The sequence below is a fragment of the Pyricularia oryzae genome, chromosome 2, assembly GCF_000002495.2.
Source record: "Pyricularia oryzae 70-15 chromosome 2, whole genome shotgun sequence".
In the NCBI taxonomy this organism is placed as follows: domain Eukaryota; kingdom Fungi; phylum Ascomycota; class Sordariomycetes; order Magnaporthales; family Pyriculariaceae; genus Pyricularia; species Pyricularia oryzae.
The window spans coordinates 7,044,417-7,064,861 of record NC_017850.1 but is presented as its reverse complement, the minus strand read 5'-3'; the positions used below and the strand labels follow the sequence as shown (position 1 = coordinate 7,064,861).

Below are 20,445 nucleotides of genomic sequence, written 5' to 3'. Positions count from 1 at the left end.
GAAAATCCCACAAATCCCTGTGCAAAATTAATATTTGTACTCCTATAGGATGACACTATATATCACCACTGGGGGGGGGGGGGGGGGCACACAAGCAGATCCATGATCACGATTCCCACCTTATTGCTCGCATTATGATGGCCAACAGCCCGAGACGGAGTATTGTGGAAAGAACTGGGCCACATTTCCCTCCACCATCCGTATCAACTTGGGCGACAAGGCAACACTGCCTGCCTCCCGCACGCCCCGACTCAGCGGCCCAGATCTCTCGTCCACGCACACATATACTGATATAGCGCAATCGATGATCTGAAACCAGGCATGCAGGATATCCGGACCACATCTGCTCGATAACAGGCCCTTGATAGTACGTCGGACTTTCTACTGGTTTCAAGTCTAGCACAAATAATCATGCCTCCAGAGGCGTAGTTTGATGTCTGGGAATAGCAATATCACAACTGCCTACGCCTATAGGATTCTTGAAAAATACATGTTGCGCGTGTGTGTACATGTAGAAGTAGGTGTTGGGCTGATTGTGTAGGATCAGATCAGCATATAACTGTCAAAAGTGCCTCAGAGGTGGCTAAAAAGGGCCGCGGAGATAGGAGCCATTGATGAGACTGGAGGTCTAGGTCATTGGTATTCCCACTTTGGGCACAAAGACGTATCGAGTGAACTTCACGAGCTACATAGAATTGGGGGGAAAGTTTGCCTATACCTCTGTGTGTTGTGATAGCGAAAGGACCAAAGGGGTTTGTATGCTTGTACCATATATCCCAGAACCTGTAGAGGGCAACAGGCTCCGCAAATCAGACCCAGAATGATACTTCCTCATTTCGAAGAAAGACTCTGGTATACACCATCGACTACCAAATCTTTTTCGGTTGTACTGAAAAGTGCACACAAGCTTAGCGTACAGATTACACCTCGGTAAACACCTCGGATAAGAAAAGCCCAAATAAGGCCATACAGTAGTCTACAAAGGCCCAGATCAAATCATACTGCCACCGCTCCTATTCTGCCCAACCAAGCCAGCCATTTCTAGCAGCGCCCGGTCTGCCTCGAGGTCTCCCGTACCGAGGTTGATCTTCCTCCGGGCTTCGGCCTCCCTCGCCTCCCAGGCCCAGCGCTCCGCCTGCCTCTTCGACTCCTCGTCGCCGCCGCAGCCCCAGACTTCGAGGCAGTTCACGGCGAAGCGCTCTTGGAAGTTGCGGGGCCGCGACGTGCTGCCGGCGTAGGCCCCGCCGCGCGATGTGTGGTCGTGCGTGAATACGCCAAACTCGAAGCTCGAGTCCAGGAACAGCGACACGCTGCCGAGAGCCACCAGCGCGCCGGTCGCCGACGACGCCTTGGACGGTGACGGCGCCGGGCAGCCGAACATGATACCGCCGTGGTGATTGCTGCTGCCGCTGCCGGTCGGCTTGACGAAGCCAGCGTAGTCCCGGTTCATGGTGCTGGCGCGGAACACGTCGTGCACCGGCCCGAGCTGGAACAGAACGCTGCTGTCGTCACCAAAACACTCCCGGTGTGTGTGGCGCCATGGCTGCGCAATGAAGGCGCCAAAGGTAATGATCTCGTCACTGTTCTCGGTGGTGCCGCCACCGCCGCCGTTAGGGAACCTGCGCGGCGGGATCGAGGCGGCAAAAGCAGACTCGCGGGTGCCGTCTGGGTGGTCGTCCAGCCTCCGCCCGCGGACGAGAAGCAGTGTCGGGGCCCGCCAGTTGAAGACCTTGCTCTCAAAGCTGCCCATGGAGAATCCGTCCTCGTCGCCAGAGTACAGCAGCCGCAGGCAGCGGAAGAGCGAGTCTCCCGGGATGAAGAAGGAAAGTTGCGAGAGAATGTTTGCATTGAGGATGGAGCCGGCCTGGGGCAGCAACGGCTGTGGGAGCGTCGACTGCGACGGAGTGGCCTTCTGTGGCAACTTGGGCTGCTCCCCTCTGTCCTCTTCTGAGCCGGTTGGTTTGCGCTTATTGAAGTCAATATTCTTCGAGAAGAGGAAGTGACTAAAAAGGGCGTTGAACCCGGCGTCAAACATGAACGGACAGCACACCGGTAAGATCTTGCGAAACCGAGACCAGGTCAGCCCGGGAACCTCTTCGACGTCCAAGAATGCCTGGACCACGCACTGAGCCGTGGCGTGCAAGTCCTCGAGCTCCGTGCCGACGAGCCGGTCCGAGTACTGCGACAGCCTCTCCTGTGGATCGAGCGGCGCCACCAGCAGAAGCAGCATGATCAGCCGCACAAAATTATCAGCGGGGATCATGGCCCCCTGAATCTTGGGTGGCGCGTCTCCGTGACGGAATGCATCCACACAGTCCAGTGACTCGAACGCTGCCAAGACGAGATCATCATCCCCGTCGTCCTCGGCCTCGTCATCGTCACCCGCCTCGTCCACCGCGAAGCCTGCCGATGCACCCTTGGCCTCGGCTGCCATGGGGCTCGCAACGGGCGTCAGCGTCGCACAAGACAACTTCCGATCATAGACAGCTAAGCTCTTGAACAGCAACTTGGTCCTGTCTGCAGGGCTCTTGAGCACGCGCTTCCAGCGGCCCGTCAGGATGGTAATGGCGATGACGAGCTGCTCTAGCCCTAGTACGGCGGGGGCGTCACGCAAGAAGGGAAATGCAGCCAGAAATGACACGGACTGGAACAGCACAGGAGTGACGCGAAGCGCGTCGGGGATCTCGAGGAACCGGGCAACGGTGTCCTCCTTGAGGTACTTCACATCCTGGACCGTGTCGGCCAGGCTCTTGAAGTTATCCTTGAGCGAGTAGATCTCCAATGGCGTGTAGCATTTATCGGCGAATTTGCCGGCCTGGTGATGGAGGGGGCGGGAAAGAGTTGGCTCAGTTAATATATCGAGTGATTGCTTTTGTCCTGTCCATAGGACAAGGACATGGTAATTCGGCTATTTCTCGAAAGGATCGATCAATGCAACTTACAAGGTGCCGGACAACCTCTTCATGAGTTGGAGGTGGCCTCGCTTCTACAGAGTGGTCCTGTCCCATTTTGAGCGAGAACCTGACTGATTTAACAGGATGGGCGGCGTGTATGTTGAAAATGGAAAGACTGATTCGTCGAAGATCTGACGAGTTGATTTAATCGTTGCAACGACCGCCCGCTGACAGCTCAAGGTCGTCTGATTTTATTCAACCTCGAGGCCATTCTGAGTAGTTCAAAACAGCTCGTGAAATTGGGATCACTCAGTCGTCTTTGAACAATTTTGGAGATTTTGTGTTGGTTGTTGGAAAATAAGACAGCTTGGGGAAGTTGCGTTGGCAGATAGATGCAGATGCAGATGCAGATGCAGAACCACTTAATTGGATGTCAGCTCAGCAATTCGTTCGGGGTTTACGTCAAGGACTTGGCAGACAGTAGTAGGTGGGGCTATTTATGTCAAGTGTCCAGCCTCGAATCCATCTTATGCCACTTGGGCTTAGGCAGGCTCTCTGGATGTCAGTGCCAAACATTGTATGCTACCTACTCCTCACTTTTGCAATCGCAGTGCTCAACACTTGTGCGATTGCGATAATACAAACGCCTTATGTATGGAGCGCACTTGGTGACTTGCCAGAGGATAGATGAAAAATGGACAGTTCACACAGGAGCATCAAATGAGGCGGAGCTTTGTCGACTTTTGACATATGGCTGCCAAAACCACTGAAACTCAACCTTGCGCAAAGCCTCCATCTTTAGAGCAATTGCCAATGAATTCTGATAATGATTAAAAATCGCCTGAAAAAAACAATCGAAAAAGCCCCATAAGCATTTCAAGCATGTGTGATGCCGAAGCCCATATAAAAACACCACGCGCCCAGGCTCCCCAATTTCGATAGATGACAGTGTTACGCTCGAGCCAACATAGATGAAACGATACGATGGCGCTCTAGACCAACAACGAGTGCTCGTACAAATCGAAAATACCCCCTGCTGCAAACTAGCTTTGATCAACCTCCATGGGAGTCACCGACGCGATAAACTTCTGATACTCTTCATCTTCGCCAGCAACCTTTTTGTCAGGCTTTTGCGATGCAGTTGCTGCCGCGGTTGCCTTTGCTGTCCAAAGAGGACCGTCTTGTGCTGGCACCTGGCCGATGACTTCTGGCCCACTTGCCCCGTTTGCCGCCCCTGACGTGCCGTCTTTCTCGGCGCCGTCCTTTTCGTCCTTTTCCGGTCGGGGGAGGCGCATCGCCAGTAGTACATATTCGGCACGCGTCATGTTGTCCATGATATCATCCATGTATCTTTTGACCTCGTCCCTCGGAGCAACGACGCGAGTCAGATTATCAAGCAACTTGGGTGAAGAAGCCTGTATTCTGATAGTGATGGGTTGGTAGTAATCGAGGTTGGGGTCCCCGCCGTACTCTGATGTGCTCCCTTTTCTGACAAGTAAAAAGGAAGCAAGTATCTGTGGCCCCGTAGGTCCCTGGACTGATTCCAGGATGCTGAACTTGGGAAAGAGGTATCTGTCACCCGTCCCGTTCGCAAACTCCAAGACCACAGCTGATATGTCGGGTTTGGGCGCAGGCGGTGGGCCCTTTGACCTCAGTGCTTGTTGCGGAGCGGGCGGTGTTGCTGAAGCCCCATGACCGTTCGTGGGAGCCTTGGCCTTTGATTGCGACGGAGTAGCAGATCCTGCGGCTTTCTGCTCTTCTGCCGCCTTGACAAGGCGTTGTTTGAGCTTGTCCAATAACAACTTTAGATCCGTTGCATCTGCAAAGTAGGGTCGGTTCTCGGCTATCCTCCGAACCAAATCCCGCGTTTTTGGCTCATCCAGAGCCGCTTTCACCAGCTCTACGACCAACGGATCGCTCTTTGCTGGTGGCCTAAGGTCGGCCGAAGTCTGGCGCGGGTTTGTCGTCAAGACTATGTCAAGAATGGTCCGAACCTCATCCGCAAAGTACCGCACCGTCTTCCCGTCAACATTTAGACTGTCAGCAGATGGCGCCGCTACTATGCCTTTCCGCCTTGCCTCCAAGGTGATCTTGTCTATGATGGCTTGAAACCGGTCCAGCTCGTCCTTGGGTGCTAGACCTTGCGCAACACGCTTCATCAATTCGCGAAGATGAGCATCCTCCGTAGCCTTCTCCGCCAGCATAACAATAATGGGGTCGGCCCCGGCAGGTTGGGCTGTAGCGGGTCGTGGGGTGTGCGGTGCGGGGGTGGTAGCTGCAGAGCCAGATGTTGCCGGTGGCGGAGGCGGCCGGCTTGGAAAAGACGGCTGCATGACTGCTGGTTGGGAGGGAGGAACGGGAGTAGCAGCAACGGGAGGGGGAGGAGTTGGTTGTGCTTGTGGAGGTGGTGCCGGTCGGTATTTTGACTCTGGTTGTTGCCCAATAGACTGACTATCGGTTGGTCCTACAACCGGAGCTTGCGAATGAGAGGGTTCGACGTTTGTCTTTGATGCAAGTATCAAAGAGTCACGCTGTTGTGCTTCTGTCTTCGCTTGTTGTGTGTCTGTACTAGCGGGGGCCATAGCTGGACTATCGGCCGACTTGACTACAGGAGTCGAGGGTGCCGTGCCTGGACCTGAAGCTGGCGGCGGCATAGTACCGTTAGGGGGACCATACTGGATGATTGGGCGAGTAGGTGGGAGTGGACCGGGTGGCTTGGGGTCTTTGACCGCAAACATGGTGGCATCGAATACGTGAGGCTCGGCGAAAATGGTAACAGTTCCAATTCTCGACATGCTGTCTTTTGGTGGATTATTCGGTTCCTCTATGACTGTGCCCTTTCGCTTTATGGGCTTGGTCCAGTATTTTTCGAATATGCCCTCGTTAATCCATTTTTGACGGGAACGATGGAGTGACTCTGCTAGGACACCACTGCAACAAAAACCAAAATGTCAGTTGCATTGTCCCTCTAAGGCTGACCCATTGGCAATGGGAAGTTGGCTTCGACAAACCTCTCCTGTATAGTTTGGTAGTCTTTGTTCGAGAGATCGTCGGGCTGCGGCTCGCCGACCGTCGGTAAAGGTTTCCCTGACTGGATGGACTTTGGTAAGGGCGGCACCGCCGGAGCTGGTATGGGAGACTCTTCGGCGACTGTAGCCGGAGGAGTAGGAACGGGTGTTGCAGAGCGATTATCTGGAGGAGTGGCTGTCCGCTTTTTAGACACTTGCTCGACGCGCGCAGCAGCCCTGGCGGGAAGCTTCCTTTTGCGTTCCATGATGCGCGAAAGTCAGATTCGAGTCCGCAGGTCAATCAATCATCGCTTCATTCGACAGGTCGTAGCGAGCAGGTATCTCGCAGTATCTGTTGCCAGTCGCTTGTCGAAGCAATCTTTGTCGAACAAAATTCAGTTTAGACTTTATAGGTAACTTTGCAAGGTGACCGGTTTCTGACGCGCGATGGGGCAAATGGCGGCTGCTAACGTTTGCCGTGCAGGAAATGCGAGGTGGCAATAACAAGATTGGCCAAAAATCAAAATAAAAGGTGAAAAAAAGAATCAGAAGCATCTAGGTTACACAGGAAAGAGGCACAGGTTGATCCATTACAACATGCAAACAGGCCTCGCTGTCGTCGTTTCCACAATATGGCGGGCGGATCTTTGCGCGTCGAGGAGAAAGGTTTAATCAGAATGCGGGCGGCCCATCTCTATGGACGGATCACAAAGAGGCTGGAGAAAACTGGGCTGGGGTTCCGCACATTGAACCCACTCAAGGTCCAAATCGGCAAGTTCCATACCTTACAATACCTTAGGCGATGGATCCCTGGCGTTGGACTTCGCGGGAAGACGCGTATGACAAGGGTTTTGAGTAGCACGTAATATCTTGAGGAAGCAGGGACCAACTCGAAAACGGGTTGCCATTCAACTTTTACAGCTTTAGCTTTTTCGATAATGCAAGGGAAAGGGCTTGTGAGGTCAGAGATAGCTCGTTGGGAACTCTAACTCGATGCTATATCACGTGCAGCCCAAAGTCCAAAGACCTTTAGTTCTACCGTACTCTTACCTACCTTACCTGCCTGTGGGTAGGTACCTAAGTAGGTAGGTAGGTAGGTACCTCAGGTCGGGCAAGCAATATCGCAGCACAGTGTGATTGGTCCACTGCGATGTCGATATCCTCACTTCGAAATAAGCGTGGGTAGTACAGCAAACGCTATACCAAGTCAGTGATAGCAATATAATGCGACTCGGACATATTATATTCAACAGAAATCAGTTCTTGTGTAATTGCTTATTCTGCAACCTCGATCTACGGTACTCACTCATCCATCTGACAGCAGCGTGTTTTTGGATTAACAGGATTGTTTCGAGATAACCTTGGTCACCATGGCCTTTCAATTAACAGTCGGCACCAGCGCCAAAGGACCCTTGCTTCTGCCAATGACCGGTCCGCTTATTAGCACGCATGGCCCGGCGCATAGTGGATTCCCATGGAACAAGCGCGAATGCATGGCATGGATGACAGCACCGCGATCGCCGCCCAACAGTCCAAGACTGCCGTTGTCAAAATTCGGCACCTTGCACAGCAACACATCTTGTGACCTCAAACTAGGCGGCTATTGCGTCAACTTCCGAGACTAACCCTGCTGTACATGAGCTCGACAATTGGCACTAAAAAAACCAACACGAAACAAACTCGACGGAAACCCCGTAGCCCTCAACGTCAACGGTTATCACAGCAACACAAAACAACGGGCACGCCACATTGCGACCCATAAGCAACCTCAGATAATGCGCCGCGACAACGTCTTTTTCCGGACGTAGACTCCAGCAGATGAGCTACGACTTGTGATGAACCCAAAACCCTCTTCTTCGAACTCTTCGGGGCAGTGGCCGCCCATACGTCCATCCAGGCGTAGCGTAAGAAACTTAAACCTGCCTAGACCCTAGGTCTAGACCAATTCATCTCAAGTCGGCACTTCTTGAGGCTGACATCGGAAGCTGCCCTATACTACAGAAACTTCGCAATGGAACCTTTGTGATCCCAACTACCGGCGAGCGGTCACGGAGACAATTCACCCTTCGACATGCCCCAACTGGCCTCGAAAACGCGAACAACAACAGCGATTTGTCGCGAAACGACGATGACGACGAGTCTTCTTCGGGCATGTTTTCTCGCAAGACGCTAGCCAAGCCTTTCCGATATGCGACCCATGGGCTTCTAGAGGCATGCCTCAATCTCTACAAGTTCCTGGGCACCCCCAAGGGCCGCGGTGTGCTGAAATGCACTCTTGCATATGTGTTGGCTAGCTTGATGACCTTTATTGAACCCGCCTCTGACTTTCTGGGCAAGCGAGATGGGAAACATGTGGTGGCCACCATCACCGTTTATTTCCACCCCGCCCGGTCGGCGGGTTCCATGATAGAGGCTACGCTTATAGCGATCGTGGCAGTTGCCTATGCAGCCGTCGTCTCGCTTTCGTCTATGGCAACTTCGGTTTTTGTTGGTTCTGTCCTCGACAAGCCTACGTTGGCTCATATCCTTGTCCTGGTCTTCTTTGTGGCGGGAGGTTTCGGCTTCATCGGCTGGGTGAAGCAGAGGATGAACAACCCACTGGTCAATGTGGGCGGTACACTTGCTTCGCTTGCCATCATCAGCGTTGTAACTAGGGAAAACGCAACATTCGCCAGCGTATGGGACAACACCAAGATGGTTCAAGTTTTCAAGATGTTGGTAATTGGCATCACCATCACAGCCTCAGTGAACTTGCTATTGTGGAGGACATTTGCTCGCGATACGCTGAGGAAAGCCATGGGCACATCGTCCACCTCGCTCGGCGAGATGCTTTCGTATGTCACTCATAGCTTTCTGAGTGGAAAAGAAGAGGAACTCTTGTCGGAGCAATTTTCCAGCTCTGTTTCCGTATATCATACAAGCTACACGACCATGACCAATGTTTTGCGCGAAGCGAAATACGAGCATTACTTTCTGGGCCACGAGCGAGTCTATTCATTAGACAAGGCCGTATACAAGTCAATCGAGACTCTCGCACAATCTATCGGTGGATTAAAGAGTGCAGCAAACACTCAGTTTGCGCTGCTGCGGGAGTCGGCCGCCACTGCAGTCGATCCTGATGGCCAAAGGACTGGTGACGTATCACCGACGTCCATTGGCCCTCCGACGTTGTTTTCCCCATCGCTTCTGTCTCGGTCATTCTCAAGCTCTTTGAAGAGTGGACTTGGAAGGCATCCAGCCCTTTCTGCTATCGACGAGGCCACTGACGAGGGAAGCAGCCAGGAGGGCAGTCCTCGCCCCTTTGTCAGGCGTTCAAATAGTGAGTCCAATGCTACTCAGACGACTCAACCAGCAGTCTTCCGCACTTCATCCGACATTTTCTCACTCTTTATCGAGCTGCTTGGGCCGTCTATGAAGTCCCTGGCCTTCACGCTGTCTGAAATTCTCCGCGAGCCGGCTTTCGGAGCAGCGCCTCATTATGTTGTAAATCTCAACGACAACTTCAGACCGAGTCTCATGGACGCGCTTGGCTTATACAATGAGGCCCGCGGCAAGGCTCTCAATGAGTTATACAAAAACATCGAACTGGGCCGTCCCAACTATTCCGACGACCTCAAAGCGGACTTTGAGGAGGTGGCAGCTGCTTGCGGCCACTTCAGCTTTAGTCTGCAAACTTTCGGCGAGGAGATGTCCAAATATCTAGACGTGCTAGATGATCTCAAGCATGCGGCAGAGGATGGGAAGGCAGGAAGAAGCTGGGAATGGCTTCGCTTCTGGCGAAAGAACCGAGCGCATTCGCTTTTCAACACGGCGACTACCTTGCCCTACGAGCACCGTGATCAGGACCAAGAAAGTTTAGTCAGGCCGATCAGGCGGTCTCAGCTGCCCAAGGGCATTCCATCAACAATGACTTCGCACCGGGACACGTACAGCTGGCAGCTTGCTGGTGACGAAGCAAACAAGCATGTGAGCAGGTTTGCGCAAGGCTTGTTGCGCTGGGCGAGACGATGGGCCAGAGATGATTTCCGCTTTGGCCTCAAGGTTGGCATCGGTGCCATGCTGTGGGCTATGCTCGCGTTTATCCCATCTACGCGCCCGACATACTCACACTGGCGTGGTGAATGGGGTTTGCTATCGTTCATGGTGGTTTGCTCGATGACGGTGGGCGCCTCAAACACTACCGGAATATCAAGATTCATTGGTACAGTCTTTGGTACCGCGCTCTTCCTAGTCAACTGGACGGTCTCGGACGGGAACCCGGTTGTACTGGCTATACTAGGTGGCTTTGTTGCATTCTACAACTTTGTCGTGATCGTGGCACGGGGCAATGCCCCACTGGGCCGCACCGCGCTGCTTGCGTACAACGTCACTGCTCTTTACGCATACAGCATTTCACAAAGGGTTGACGATGACGATGACGACGAGGGCGGGATGAACCCGTACATTGGTGAGATTGCTCTACACAGATCCCTCGCTGTTACAGCTGGTATCATCTATGGTCTGTTCGTTTGCCGAGTGGTGTGGCCTATTTCAGCGCGTAAGAAGTTCAAGGAGGGTCTATCGGTGCTATATCTTCAGATGGGGCTCATTTGGAAGCGAGGTCCGCTGGCCATCTTGCTGCGTAGCGACTGCACAAGGTCGTATCTGAAGTCGGGAGAGCAGGTTGCATTACAGAGATATGGTAAGCTAGTCATCGCTAATCCTCGCGTGTCTACCTCGACATTACTAACAAAGATTCAGCCTCTCGACTGGAAACTTTGCGCCGCGCAGCAGCGTCTGAGTTTGAACTCCGCGGGCCTTTCCCATTCGACACGGTAGGGCGCATCCTGGCGGCCACCAACCGCATCCTGGACGCTTTCTACGCCATGAGTCTCGTGACTCAGCGTCGCGGTCACCTCAGCGACGGGGAGCGCGAACTGCTCCTCTTCACAGCCAAGGAGCGGGCGGTCCTCTGCGATCGCATCTGCCACGTGTTCCAGGTACTAGCAAGCTCGATCATGCTCGAGTACCCGATGACCGAGTCGATCCCGAGCGTGACGCACACGCGAGACCGCCTGCTGGGCAAGATCTTTTGGTTCCGGAAGGAACACGCGGCGGCGGGTGCCGCGCTTGCAGCCGTCGAGGGCTCCATAATAGCGGACGAGGCCACGTCCGCCATGGGGATGGGAAGCTCGCGCCCGCCGCCGCCCCCGGCGCCCAGGAGACGGTCGTCTGAGGCATCGGTGGTGGACAAGCTTGGGGATTGGGCGAGGATTGGCGCTGTCACGGTCGAGGAGCGCGACTATGCGCTTCTGTACGCCTACGCACTGGTCACTGGGCAGGTAGCCGAGGAACTCAAGATGGTGGAGAAGGAGATTGAAAATTTGTATGGGGTGTTTCCAGATGATGTGAATCTTTTGGAGTGATCTGGAATCACGCCGGCAGAATATAACTTGGCTAGGCTAGAATAATATAATACGGCGTCTGGGAAGAGAGATAATCAGTTTGGTTGATTATAAGATGGTGGAAGAAAAGTACTTCGGCAAGAATATGTAATTGTCTCGGTAGCTATGTAGGTGGCTTGGCTGTGGCCATTCTACTGAGGGCAAACAATATAGCAAACAGGTAGAAGCACACAGGCAATGCTGAGCGATTGTTACCCAAGGTACCTCTATTATTGCTAGCGTTGGCCGTTTCTAGCCATAGGCTGTGGACGCGATATCGAAGCTCTGAAGTGCCTGTTTAAGATAAAGGCAGACTCTTCTTCAACATTTCATGTGGACTACGATCATTTCTTCAGGCTTTAAGTTGCTACCTTAACGGTTCCTGTTCGGAGAGGTGTCAAGCTTGGTAATGTAGGCAAGTGCACGTACCTATTCAATCGGAAGGCACGTCTTGCAGTAAACTGCCATTTTCGGACTGTTAACGTGCATATTTCTGTTTCTGGGAAGAACATCAAAGTACAGCGCGAGGATTTAAAAAGCTGCTCAAGCTGCCCTGTTTTTCTCTGCTTGATTCCAAAACCTTCTTGCACTGCAACCTTCCAATGAATTTTGCACAACTTCTTTCAGGTTCTGCTCGTCACCCCACGTGTTTACTCATTACCCCAAACAACTTACCTACCTTACCCATGGCCTTGCATCCGAGTTACCGACGTCAACTCTCAAAGCTGAGGGAGGGATATCTCGGCTCATTCTTCTACCAGATAGACACTCAAAATCAGCTGCCCAGATACTCTTTCGTCCCTTGGGGTCATATTTCACATCAGTTAGTGTTTCACCACCAACTCAGGAACTCATCCCAATTCCATTTCTTGTCCAGGATACCGATGCTGAGCTAGCTACGCCAGGCCCATAGTGTCAATGCTTTTACCAGGCTCGACGGAACCTCGGCCACGATAAAAGCTACCAAGGTCTTGACTACTGAAAACTGATGTTAAACATGTATGTGATAGCTCCCAGGAACTCAGCCAGACGGTTTTAACTACATACGAGCTGTCCAAGAACAGGGTATATGCAAAGCCCGAACAGAAGATCAACAATGAGCGCCTGTAACCACCAGGCCCATGGTTGTCATTGAGCACAGATTCGATGAGAAACGTCGAGCGAGTCCTACAACTCGTCACTGGCAGTCCCGAGGGGGGTATCGCGTTTTACTATTGAAGTGTCAAGATTATCAAGACCACAAAGTTGGGGTTTGGTAATATCGACATGCTGCTGGTACCTCCTGATGGCCATGGCACTTGGGTCAAAATGCGCAGTCTCTGGCAACCAGTATTGGGAAACTTTGGGACATCAGAAACAATGACTGACAACTAGCATATATCATTGATTCAGATCGATAGCCATTGGCAACTCCGCTGGGGTATGCGTTTTGGCTTGATTGTTTCGGTCACTGGCAACCATGCATGGTGAGCGTTTGACTTGGGAGATACGGCTTCTCAAACTATCACTGGTCACCCGCGAGGGACTTCGTTTGATGGCCACACCATTAGTAACTGTACCTGAGTACAATTGGCTTTTTGGATTATGTTTTTCATTGTACTCGTCGGCTGGTGTAATGATACGAAGAAGAGCTGTTGGTGACGATGTCATCAATATCTACCTTAGGCAACAGAAAGACTTGGGAGATAACAGGCAAACAGGCAAGCAGATACACAACTAGGTCAATGACCAGATAGACAGGCAAATGATTCTTTCTTTTACGGTCCGGCTCTTACCATACCTGTATTCGTACAACGAGAGTATTAACAATCAAGGAAAGTCACCGACGTCCAAATGAGTGAATCTGGACGTCCGCGAGGATTCCAGGTTTAAGACAAAACAAATATATATAGATACCCAAAAACGAGAGAAACCCTCGGGTCAAGACGCAAAAGAAAAAAAATAAACGCCGAGGAAAATGTGGTCCCGCTAATCAGACAAAAAAAGCTACACGAAACGAATGGTTGTGGAAAAAACAAAGTTTTCACAACGCCCACACCTTTCCCAACACAACATCAACTGGCGCATGGTCTCTTTTAGAGCCTCTTCTAGAACCCCTTGAAAGGATCATCGCGAGAGAAAAAGTCCTCCTCGTATCGGGATCCAGCCCTCGACGCGGCGCCCGGGATGCGGTTCCCGTAGCTGTCGCGCTGCCGGCTGCGGCTGGCCCGACGGCGCATCTCCTTGCTCCTCCGCCTCGCGCGGTACCTCATCTCGTCCTCCTCGTCCGGGTAGGTACCCATGGCGCTGACCGAGTTTTGCGCAAGGGGGCTGATGAAGGCCTCCATGCGGACGGTCCCGATGGCGTCAAAGAAGTTGTTGGACGCGGCCGCCGACGGTCGCGACGATGCCTCCGACGTGCGCTGGCTCGCCTGCCCCGCGCTGCTGCTGTTGCCGCCGCCGCCGTTCCAGTTGCTGCCACCAAAGCTTCCCAGGATGCCCGACGAGCCCGACGTCTCGACGCTGGCCCCGGCCGTGCTGTTTGTGGATTGGTGGTAGCTGCCGCTGTTGGCGCTGTCCCTCCCGTTGCTCGCGGGGCCGGAAAAGCCGCGGAAAGATATGGGAGGTGGTACGTGGCCGCCTGTGTTGCTCCGCTTGCGGCCGTGCACCATGACTTGGTTGGCGCGTTCACTGAGCATGCTCATCCTCGAATCGTTGAATCGGGGAATGGGCGGGGGCGCTGCCGTGTCGCGTGAAGTCTCGCGCTGGTGGCTGGTGGACATGGTGCTGACGAACCCTGCCGGCCCATAGCTGGTTCCTGCCGTTCCCGCAGAGATGGACGACATGATGGACTCGGGAGGCCTGTTTGTAGGGATGCTGGGTGGGTTGAAATCGGTCTGCGTCGACGATGCGATACTCATCAGCCCGCCGCCACCACCACCTCGGGTCACTATCGTCCGGCCCTTGGCCAGTCTGATAGAGTCCCTAATTCCAGCACGCCTTGGGGGCTTTTGTTGCGCCAGGTCATAATCGGAAAGTGGTGCCTTATTCACAGCAAGCGTTGTCGATGGCGGCGATGCCAAAATCTCTGGGACCTCTTGGTTCGAGTGTGCCAGGAATGACAAGGCAGTCAACCACACGTAGTGCCGCTCTCGTGTAGTTGCGGTAAACTTGAGGGCGCGCTGCGGTGTGAGGATCAGGATGGACCGATCGAATACCGAAGCGGCGCCCTTGGGTGTCGGATTGTCATCCTTGACGTCCAAGACAGACTGTATTATCACTGCAGTAGGATATGTGTTAGCTTGGAATGTAAAAGTCACAATTTGCAAACTGTTGACGAGGTGTTCATGACCCAACTTACGTTTGCGACCCGCCTTGCCCAACAAAGCGCTTCCCGACACCGGCTGTTTGCTGCTCCACAGGATAGCCCGCTCATAAGGCGCCAACCACACCCAACGCTTGTGCCTGTCGTTACTAGTGTCATCCCTTGCGCTGGCCTCGCCGCTGCCCTGGACTCCAAAGGACCTGCGTCTCCGCACGTACTTGAACATCCATTCGCCAACCATTGTCTGCGCGATAGCATCCACGACTCCAGTGGCTGCTTGCGATGAGTTGCCGCCGGTAGACGCCGCGCCGGTGGTGGCGTTGGTGACGGCTGTGCTCGTGGATGGTTGCTGGCGGTGATGTGACCTGCTGAAGCGACTGTTTGTGCGAGGTGTGGTGATGTCGTTGTTGGGCAGCGGTGGCAAGCCAGGGCTCTCCAAGGGATCTTCTTCATCTTCCTCCTCAGCAGCCGAAAACGCCGGGGGTGACCGGCTTCCGTTCCTCCTCTGTCGCGGCGGTAGGGCCGCAGCGGACTTGATCTTCCGGATGCTAGACGGACGCTGCTTGGAATGACGCCTGGTGGGACTCCGCTGACCGTCACTGGGCGCGCTGGCGCTGAAAGGCGGACGGCGAGAGCTGGCGCGGGTCGGAATCGGGAATGGAGGGTTCATTGCATCTGGCAAGCTGGGGCTTCTGGACCGTCCTTGGTGCGTGGCGATGCCATTTTGTATCATGACCGCCTTGCGCATCACGCTGGCTCGGTTAGAGCTCAGAGCTCCAAGCTTGTCACCTTGTGATCGGGAACTGCCCACGCTCTGCATCGAAGTCCTCCAAGAGCCTACGGCCGATTCGCCGCTCTCCCGGCCATCTGGGATCGAAAACTTTGAGTAAGTCTCCGTGGTCGGCGATGCCGAAGCCGCTCCAGAGCGGTTATGGCCTCGTGCGCCCGATTTTTTTATAGATACCGGCGACTCGAGTGCACGCTTGGCGCCACCAGAGGCCCGCCTGGTGTGTTCGTTGCCTGTGACCGATGGTGGTCTGGCCCCTCCAGGTGCACTCAGGGCAGTTCTGAACTCGGAATCACTGACATCAGCTCCTGCAAACTCATCGGCCTCGTCAGAGCTGCCACCATCAAAGCCCGCAAACAAGCTGCTGATACGATGCGGTCTCCTGATGGGAGCCTTTTGGCTTGACAGCGGGCCATCATCGTTATTGCCGGGATACGCATCTGTTGTCTCCTCAATATCCTCGACCTGAATGGTAGGGCTGACGGGCATTGTAGGCATTGTTGGAGAAGTGGGTGATTTTTTAGGGTTGGTGAGATTTGACAAGCTCTTCTGCGTGGCTAGTCTCATGGGGTTGCGGGGAGGGAGGTTGTCAGGAGGCGTGTTGGAGGAGCCCGAGGGAGCAGGTACTGGGGAGACTGGCCGTGAAGTAATGGCCGAGGGGTGAAGGTGAGCGGGGAGTTTCTTCAACCGTTCGTCCATTTGAATCTTCTCCGTCTGGACCGAAACAGACTTGGTCGAAACGGATGATGTGATAATGGCTACTTGGCAGCCAAAATCTTTGGTGAGCTGTGGTAAGCGTGGCTCTTTAGGCGTCGACGGGCGGCTTGTGGGTGGATGAATGCTGATACTCGGGATTTGCATCAAGTCCTTATCGCTGATGGCCGCATGTGCCGGGGCAGGCGCAGGAGTTGAAGGGGCTTCTGTTTGCGTAGATGTGGAGACCATGGCCGGCTTAGGAGGGAGGACCATTTCGGGTACTACACTCTTCCGCTGGCTCCAAGCTTCTGTGGTCTGAGAACTGGTTGAAACCATGGGAGCGGTTTGCTTCACAACAGCCTCAATGGTCATTGGTCGTGCAATGTGAACCCTCTTTCGCCGCTGGTTGGCCTCAACCTCACCGTCTGCCCTTGGAGAGTTCTCATGGCTCTCTAGGGTCTTCATTGACGCCCGTGACGGAACAACGGGTGGCTCGGGCGTCACTGGCTTGGCTGGTTTGAGTACCGGAGACGGAGGAGGCGAGTACTGAACAGCGGCATCAACGTAGGTGTAGGCAGGTTTCGAGGGCGTATCGGATACAATCATGGTGGTGTCTTCCTCATCCTCCTCGATGACGCCGTCTTCCAGGCGGTCCAACACGGATTGGTTCAGGAACTTGGTCCTGTGGGCGCTGCCCGGGCGGATCAGGCTGTCGTTGCTGATGTTGCGACGATGCATCCTAGACAAAACACTATCCTTACTGTTGTTGCGCATGTGCATGTGGTTCGAAAGAGCGCTGTCTCGGCCGCGGCCGGCATCCGTGTCGTAGTCACTCTCTCCGTCGAAGTTGAGCTCGTCCGCGAGTGAGTGACCGATGGGCTTGCCGGGTGTGCTGAAGGTGGAAAAGCGGATGCTGTTGGTCATGCTCATGGTACGAATGCTCGCTGCATCGGTGCCATCGCGGCCTGGCTCTTCAGCTTCTGCCTCTGACCCGTTCACAAGACCCTGAGCTTGAGCGGCCTGGAATGCGGCAACTTCCTCCAACAGGGACTTGAGCCGACTCTCAGCAACATGGACCTTGCGCTCATACTTGCGCCGATCTTCGTCCCATTCCAACCTCTCCTTCTCAAACTGATCATGAACGCGCTGGGAATCATCCTCTTGTTGCCGTAGGCGTTTCTGTGTCGTCTCCAACCTCTTCCTCACCTCGGCAATAGCGTCTATAGCTTCATCTCGCTCGCGCGCGAGCTCCCCAAGGGCTGAAGACGTACCGCCCTCTAGCAGTGCCAACTGTCGCTTGATCGAGCGGTTCTCCTTAGAAGTGTTCGTCAAGGTCTCCTGTAGAGACTGCTGCTCCTCTCTCTCTGCGTGTAGGGTGCTCTCGAGGCTCTCGATTATCTTTGTCTTGTCCTCCTGGTCTCTGCGCAGATTCAGAATCTCCGAGACGAGATTCGCGTGTAGGTTCGGGGTGAAGCGGCGGGGGTCCAGAACGCTGATGTTCTCGTCGTTGGCATAGTCGACCGATGATCTCTTGGAATTCCGGTCGGCTTTTTCGGTTGGCAGTGGTGGTATGCCGTTCTTCCCTGGAGGCGTGATGGATCGGCGCGACTTCCTAGAACCGCGCGACGGTGTCCTATACGGCGTGTCGACTGGTGTGGGAAGCGATGCGGCCGCAGCCGTCACCATGTTGGACGACTCGTCCTCGGTCTCCCACACGGCCATTCTGCGCGGCGTGTGTGGAAATTGACAGCTTGCCAACACCCTGTTTTTGCCCTTTGGCTGCTCGGATGTGACGTCGCCGATGTTCTTATATCATTATGTTTCCAATCGACGTAGCAGCCGGGCGGCGAAGTGGTTTCTGTTCTAGTACTGACAGCCAAAGTGGTCGGCTGTATCCGCAAGCGGGCAAGCTACCGCCGTTTGACCCAGCTTACACTGTCAAAGCGGGTGGCTGCTCGCAACGGTTATCCTTGTTGGAAGGGATCGTCTCTGACACTGGCAAGACTGGTTAGCTTGCCCGCGGGAATTGTCAGCTAAACTTTTCAGCTGAACGCATGGCCCTAGGTAAGACATGACAAGGATTGACTAACCTAATGGCAATTAATTCAATACCGATGTTGTTTCTTCGCCGGGAGCTTGTGCGACTGTCAATGTTGCTGCAGAAGGTTGGAAGCGCCGTCGAAAAAGTCGACTGGATCGAGCCCGTACTGCGTTTCTATCCGTCAGCTATGATAGGCCAATGCAACAGCCGTTAGATTAAATCAAAGCACCGTGAGCAGTGAGCAAGGTCAAACCCCCTAGGCCCCTTTCTCAGGAAACCGGAAGACCCCACAGACCTTGACCAGCTGTTCCCTGTATAATACGATGGAATCGTACTACATACGTGCAGCCGCAAGAGGGTGACAGGATTCTTAAACCCCTACGGACCATAATCCACCGGGGGCTTAGCAGAAGACGTAAGGCCATAAGAAGGTCCAGGCCGAGAGAGGGGGAAAAGAGACAAAAAAAAAAAAAAATTCAGGGACCACTTACTCAAACACAGAATTCTGCAGAAAAAGTTTAAAATTTCAGTAGCAATGTAGCTCGCTAGAAAAGGTTGGTCAAAGAACGGGTGGCGTGCGCGGTTGAATGCGTGTCGCTAGGCTGCCGGGCCTAACTTCTTTTCTTTTCTTAGTTGGTTGTTGGTTTTCAATTTGGAGAGAGAGAAAAAAGACGTAGTGCGTGTCGAGGGCCCTGGCTTTCTTAGACAATCGACAGTCGACAGCTGTCAAGGTATTTTGAAACAACGGGAGGCCGAAGAATCAATGCTCCGAAATCCCCTAGAGAAGCCCCAAATGGTCCGGGCTGGCGATCGATCTCTCTTTTTTTTTTTATCTGGGGGAAAAAAAGATCCTCGGTCGGTAAAAGTTATGGATGAGCGATTGACACTAGCAAGACGCGTATGATAAGTGTAGGCCGTGCTCCAATTGCTATAATAAAAAGAAAGGGGGGAAAAAAGCCAAATAACGAGAGTGGAGTGAAAATGGGCACAAAACACGATAATCTAACAATAAGAGGCCTCAGGTGGTGACATCAATCGTCCGGGCTTCCTGGGCTTTTTTCTCTCCCTTGCCCCTTTTGTTGTGTTCCGCTCTGAGGCAGAAAAAAGAGAGAAAGAAACGAAGGAAAAAATGTAGTCAACTGGCAATAGGAGAAGAAGCAAAACAACAGGTCGGTGGAGACTTCCAGAAAGAATTAAAGGATGTAACTACAGGTATAAGGTACCTACAGTACCTCCTATGTTTGATCACTGAGCTTCATCAAAGGGCCCGATCAACTACTGTATGCGTGGGACGTTGCCAAGTAATTCTGCCAGATGGATAAAGATGCACCTTCGGACGTTCATAATTTTCTTCCCCCAGCCGGACGATTGGCTTGCGATTCACCCAAGATGGCAGGATGACAGGACATAGCTTACCCCCTTTGCATGGGTCCGCTGTCCATTCATCTGCAGGTCAGGGACAGCTGCGCCCGAGCGGATCCGTGCCGTTTGGATGGTTTTTCGCTTGTGATGGGATGAATCCATCAAATCGTGACCGGGGTATCATTGGGTGGGGATCACAACTTGTAGAATGTAGCGACTACTACGCGACCCATTCTAACTGCCAACCTTAGGTTGTAGTTTGCACTTAGGTGTGCAGTCAGTCTGGTCCCACGGATTTGTTCACTGCTCATCTGCCTAAGGTATGCTTTGCATTCGACGATATAAATATCCAAATGTATCTAGAATCGCGGAATCGCCGCCGTATGTTGCTTCTACTGTGGTTGGATTCCTGACTAGGGGACCTAGGTCGTTATCTGAACTCAAACAGACGTGGGCGCCTATGCAACGGCCCAGATACAGATAGGGGTCCCAGCCGCTACCTAGAATAAGCAAAAGGGTTATACCCTGAATTTTGCCGTGTACCATAGTACGTGTTACCTTGACTACAAGGAACCATTATTTACAAAATTGTACAAAAGCTTTTTACAGTAACTGATGTAGCTTATGCATATACTATATTTTGTAGTCAACTGACGTCGTCAAAACAAGGAAGCCTTGCACCATGGATTGATCCATGATTTATCGAGTCTTCCCGTCGAGGCTTTCTTGGAAGGTACGAACTGCAGGTAAACAATGCAGCAGACCGATCCCCCACCAGCTTCGGGAGGGAAACGGCGTTCCCGCGTCCGCATCTGTTGCGAACCCCCGAAATCTCGACTGCGTTACTTGGCAAATGCGCAAGTCGTGCTGGGGTATGTCTCGACTCCCGAGTCATTATTGTTCTTTTGTCTTGGTTTTCTAAATATTCAA

At 53.3% G+C, this 20,445-nt stretch overlaps 5 protein-coding genes across 5 annotated transcripts; 2 read left to right on the top strand and 3 right to left on the bottom strand.

The window, feature by feature from the left end:
- Positions 1-498: 498 nt before the first annotated feature.
- Positions 499-3,282, bottom strand: MGG_07277 (uncharacterized protein). The gene is made up of 2 exons (XM_003715454.1): positions 2,943-3,282; positions 499-2,815 (listed from the first exon to the last, which is right to left on the bottom strand). Exons 1-2 carry the CDS (start codon positions 3,006-3,008, stop codon positions 992-994), a joined length of 1,890 nt encoding a protein of 629 aa, XP_003715502.1. The 5' UTR covers positions 3,009-3,282; the 3' UTR covers positions 499-991.
- Positions 3,283-3,609: 327 nt separating this feature from the next.
- MGG_07276 (uncharacterized protein) lies at positions 3,610-6,678 on the bottom strand. Its single transcript, XM_003715453.1, has 2 exons — positions 5,906-6,678; positions 3,610-5,825 (listed from the first exon to the last, which is right to left on the bottom strand). The coding sequence occupies exons 1-2, from the start codon at positions 6,166-6,168 to the stop codon at positions 3,938-3,940; spliced, it is 2,151 nt and encodes a 716-aa protein (XP_003715501.1). The 5' UTR covers positions 6,169-6,678; the 3' UTR covers positions 3,610-3,937.
- Positions 6,679-7,412: 734 nt separating this feature from the next.
- Positions 7,413-11,549, top strand: MGG_07275 (uncharacterized protein). The gene is made up of 3 exons (XM_003715452.1): positions 7,413-7,806; positions 7,904-10,583; positions 10,643-11,549. The coding sequence occupies exons 1-3, from the start codon at positions 7,738-7,740 to the stop codon at positions 11,305-11,307; spliced, it is 3,414 nt and encodes a 1,137-aa protein (XP_003715500.1). The 5' UTR covers positions 7,413-7,737; the 3' UTR covers positions 11,308-11,549.
- Positions 11,550-12,011: 462 nt separating this feature from the next.
- MGG_15892 (uncharacterized protein) lies at positions 12,012-12,435 on the top strand (the record flags this gene model as incomplete). Its single annotated transcript, XM_003715451.1, has 2 exons — positions 12,012-12,148; positions 12,336-12,435. The coding sequence occupies 2 exons, from the start codon at positions 12,012-12,014 to the stop codon at positions 12,433-12,435; spliced, it is 237 nt and encodes a 78-aa protein (XP_003715499.1).
- A 465-nt stretch (positions 12,436-12,900) lies between these two features.
- On the bottom strand, positions 12,901-19,312 carry MGG_07274 (uncharacterized protein). Its single transcript, XM_003715450.1, has 4 exons — positions 18,645-19,312; positions 18,203-18,319; positions 14,666-18,116; positions 12,901-14,584 (listed from the first exon to the last, which is right to left on the bottom strand). The coding sequence occupies exons 3-4, from the start codon at positions 17,832-17,834 to the stop codon at positions 13,413-13,415; spliced, it is 4,341 nt and encodes a 1,446-aa protein (XP_003715498.1). The 5' UTR covers positions 17,835-18,116; positions 18,203-18,319; positions 18,645-19,312; the 3' UTR covers positions 12,901-13,412.
- Between the last annotated feature and the right edge of the window lie 1,133 nt (positions 19,313-20,445).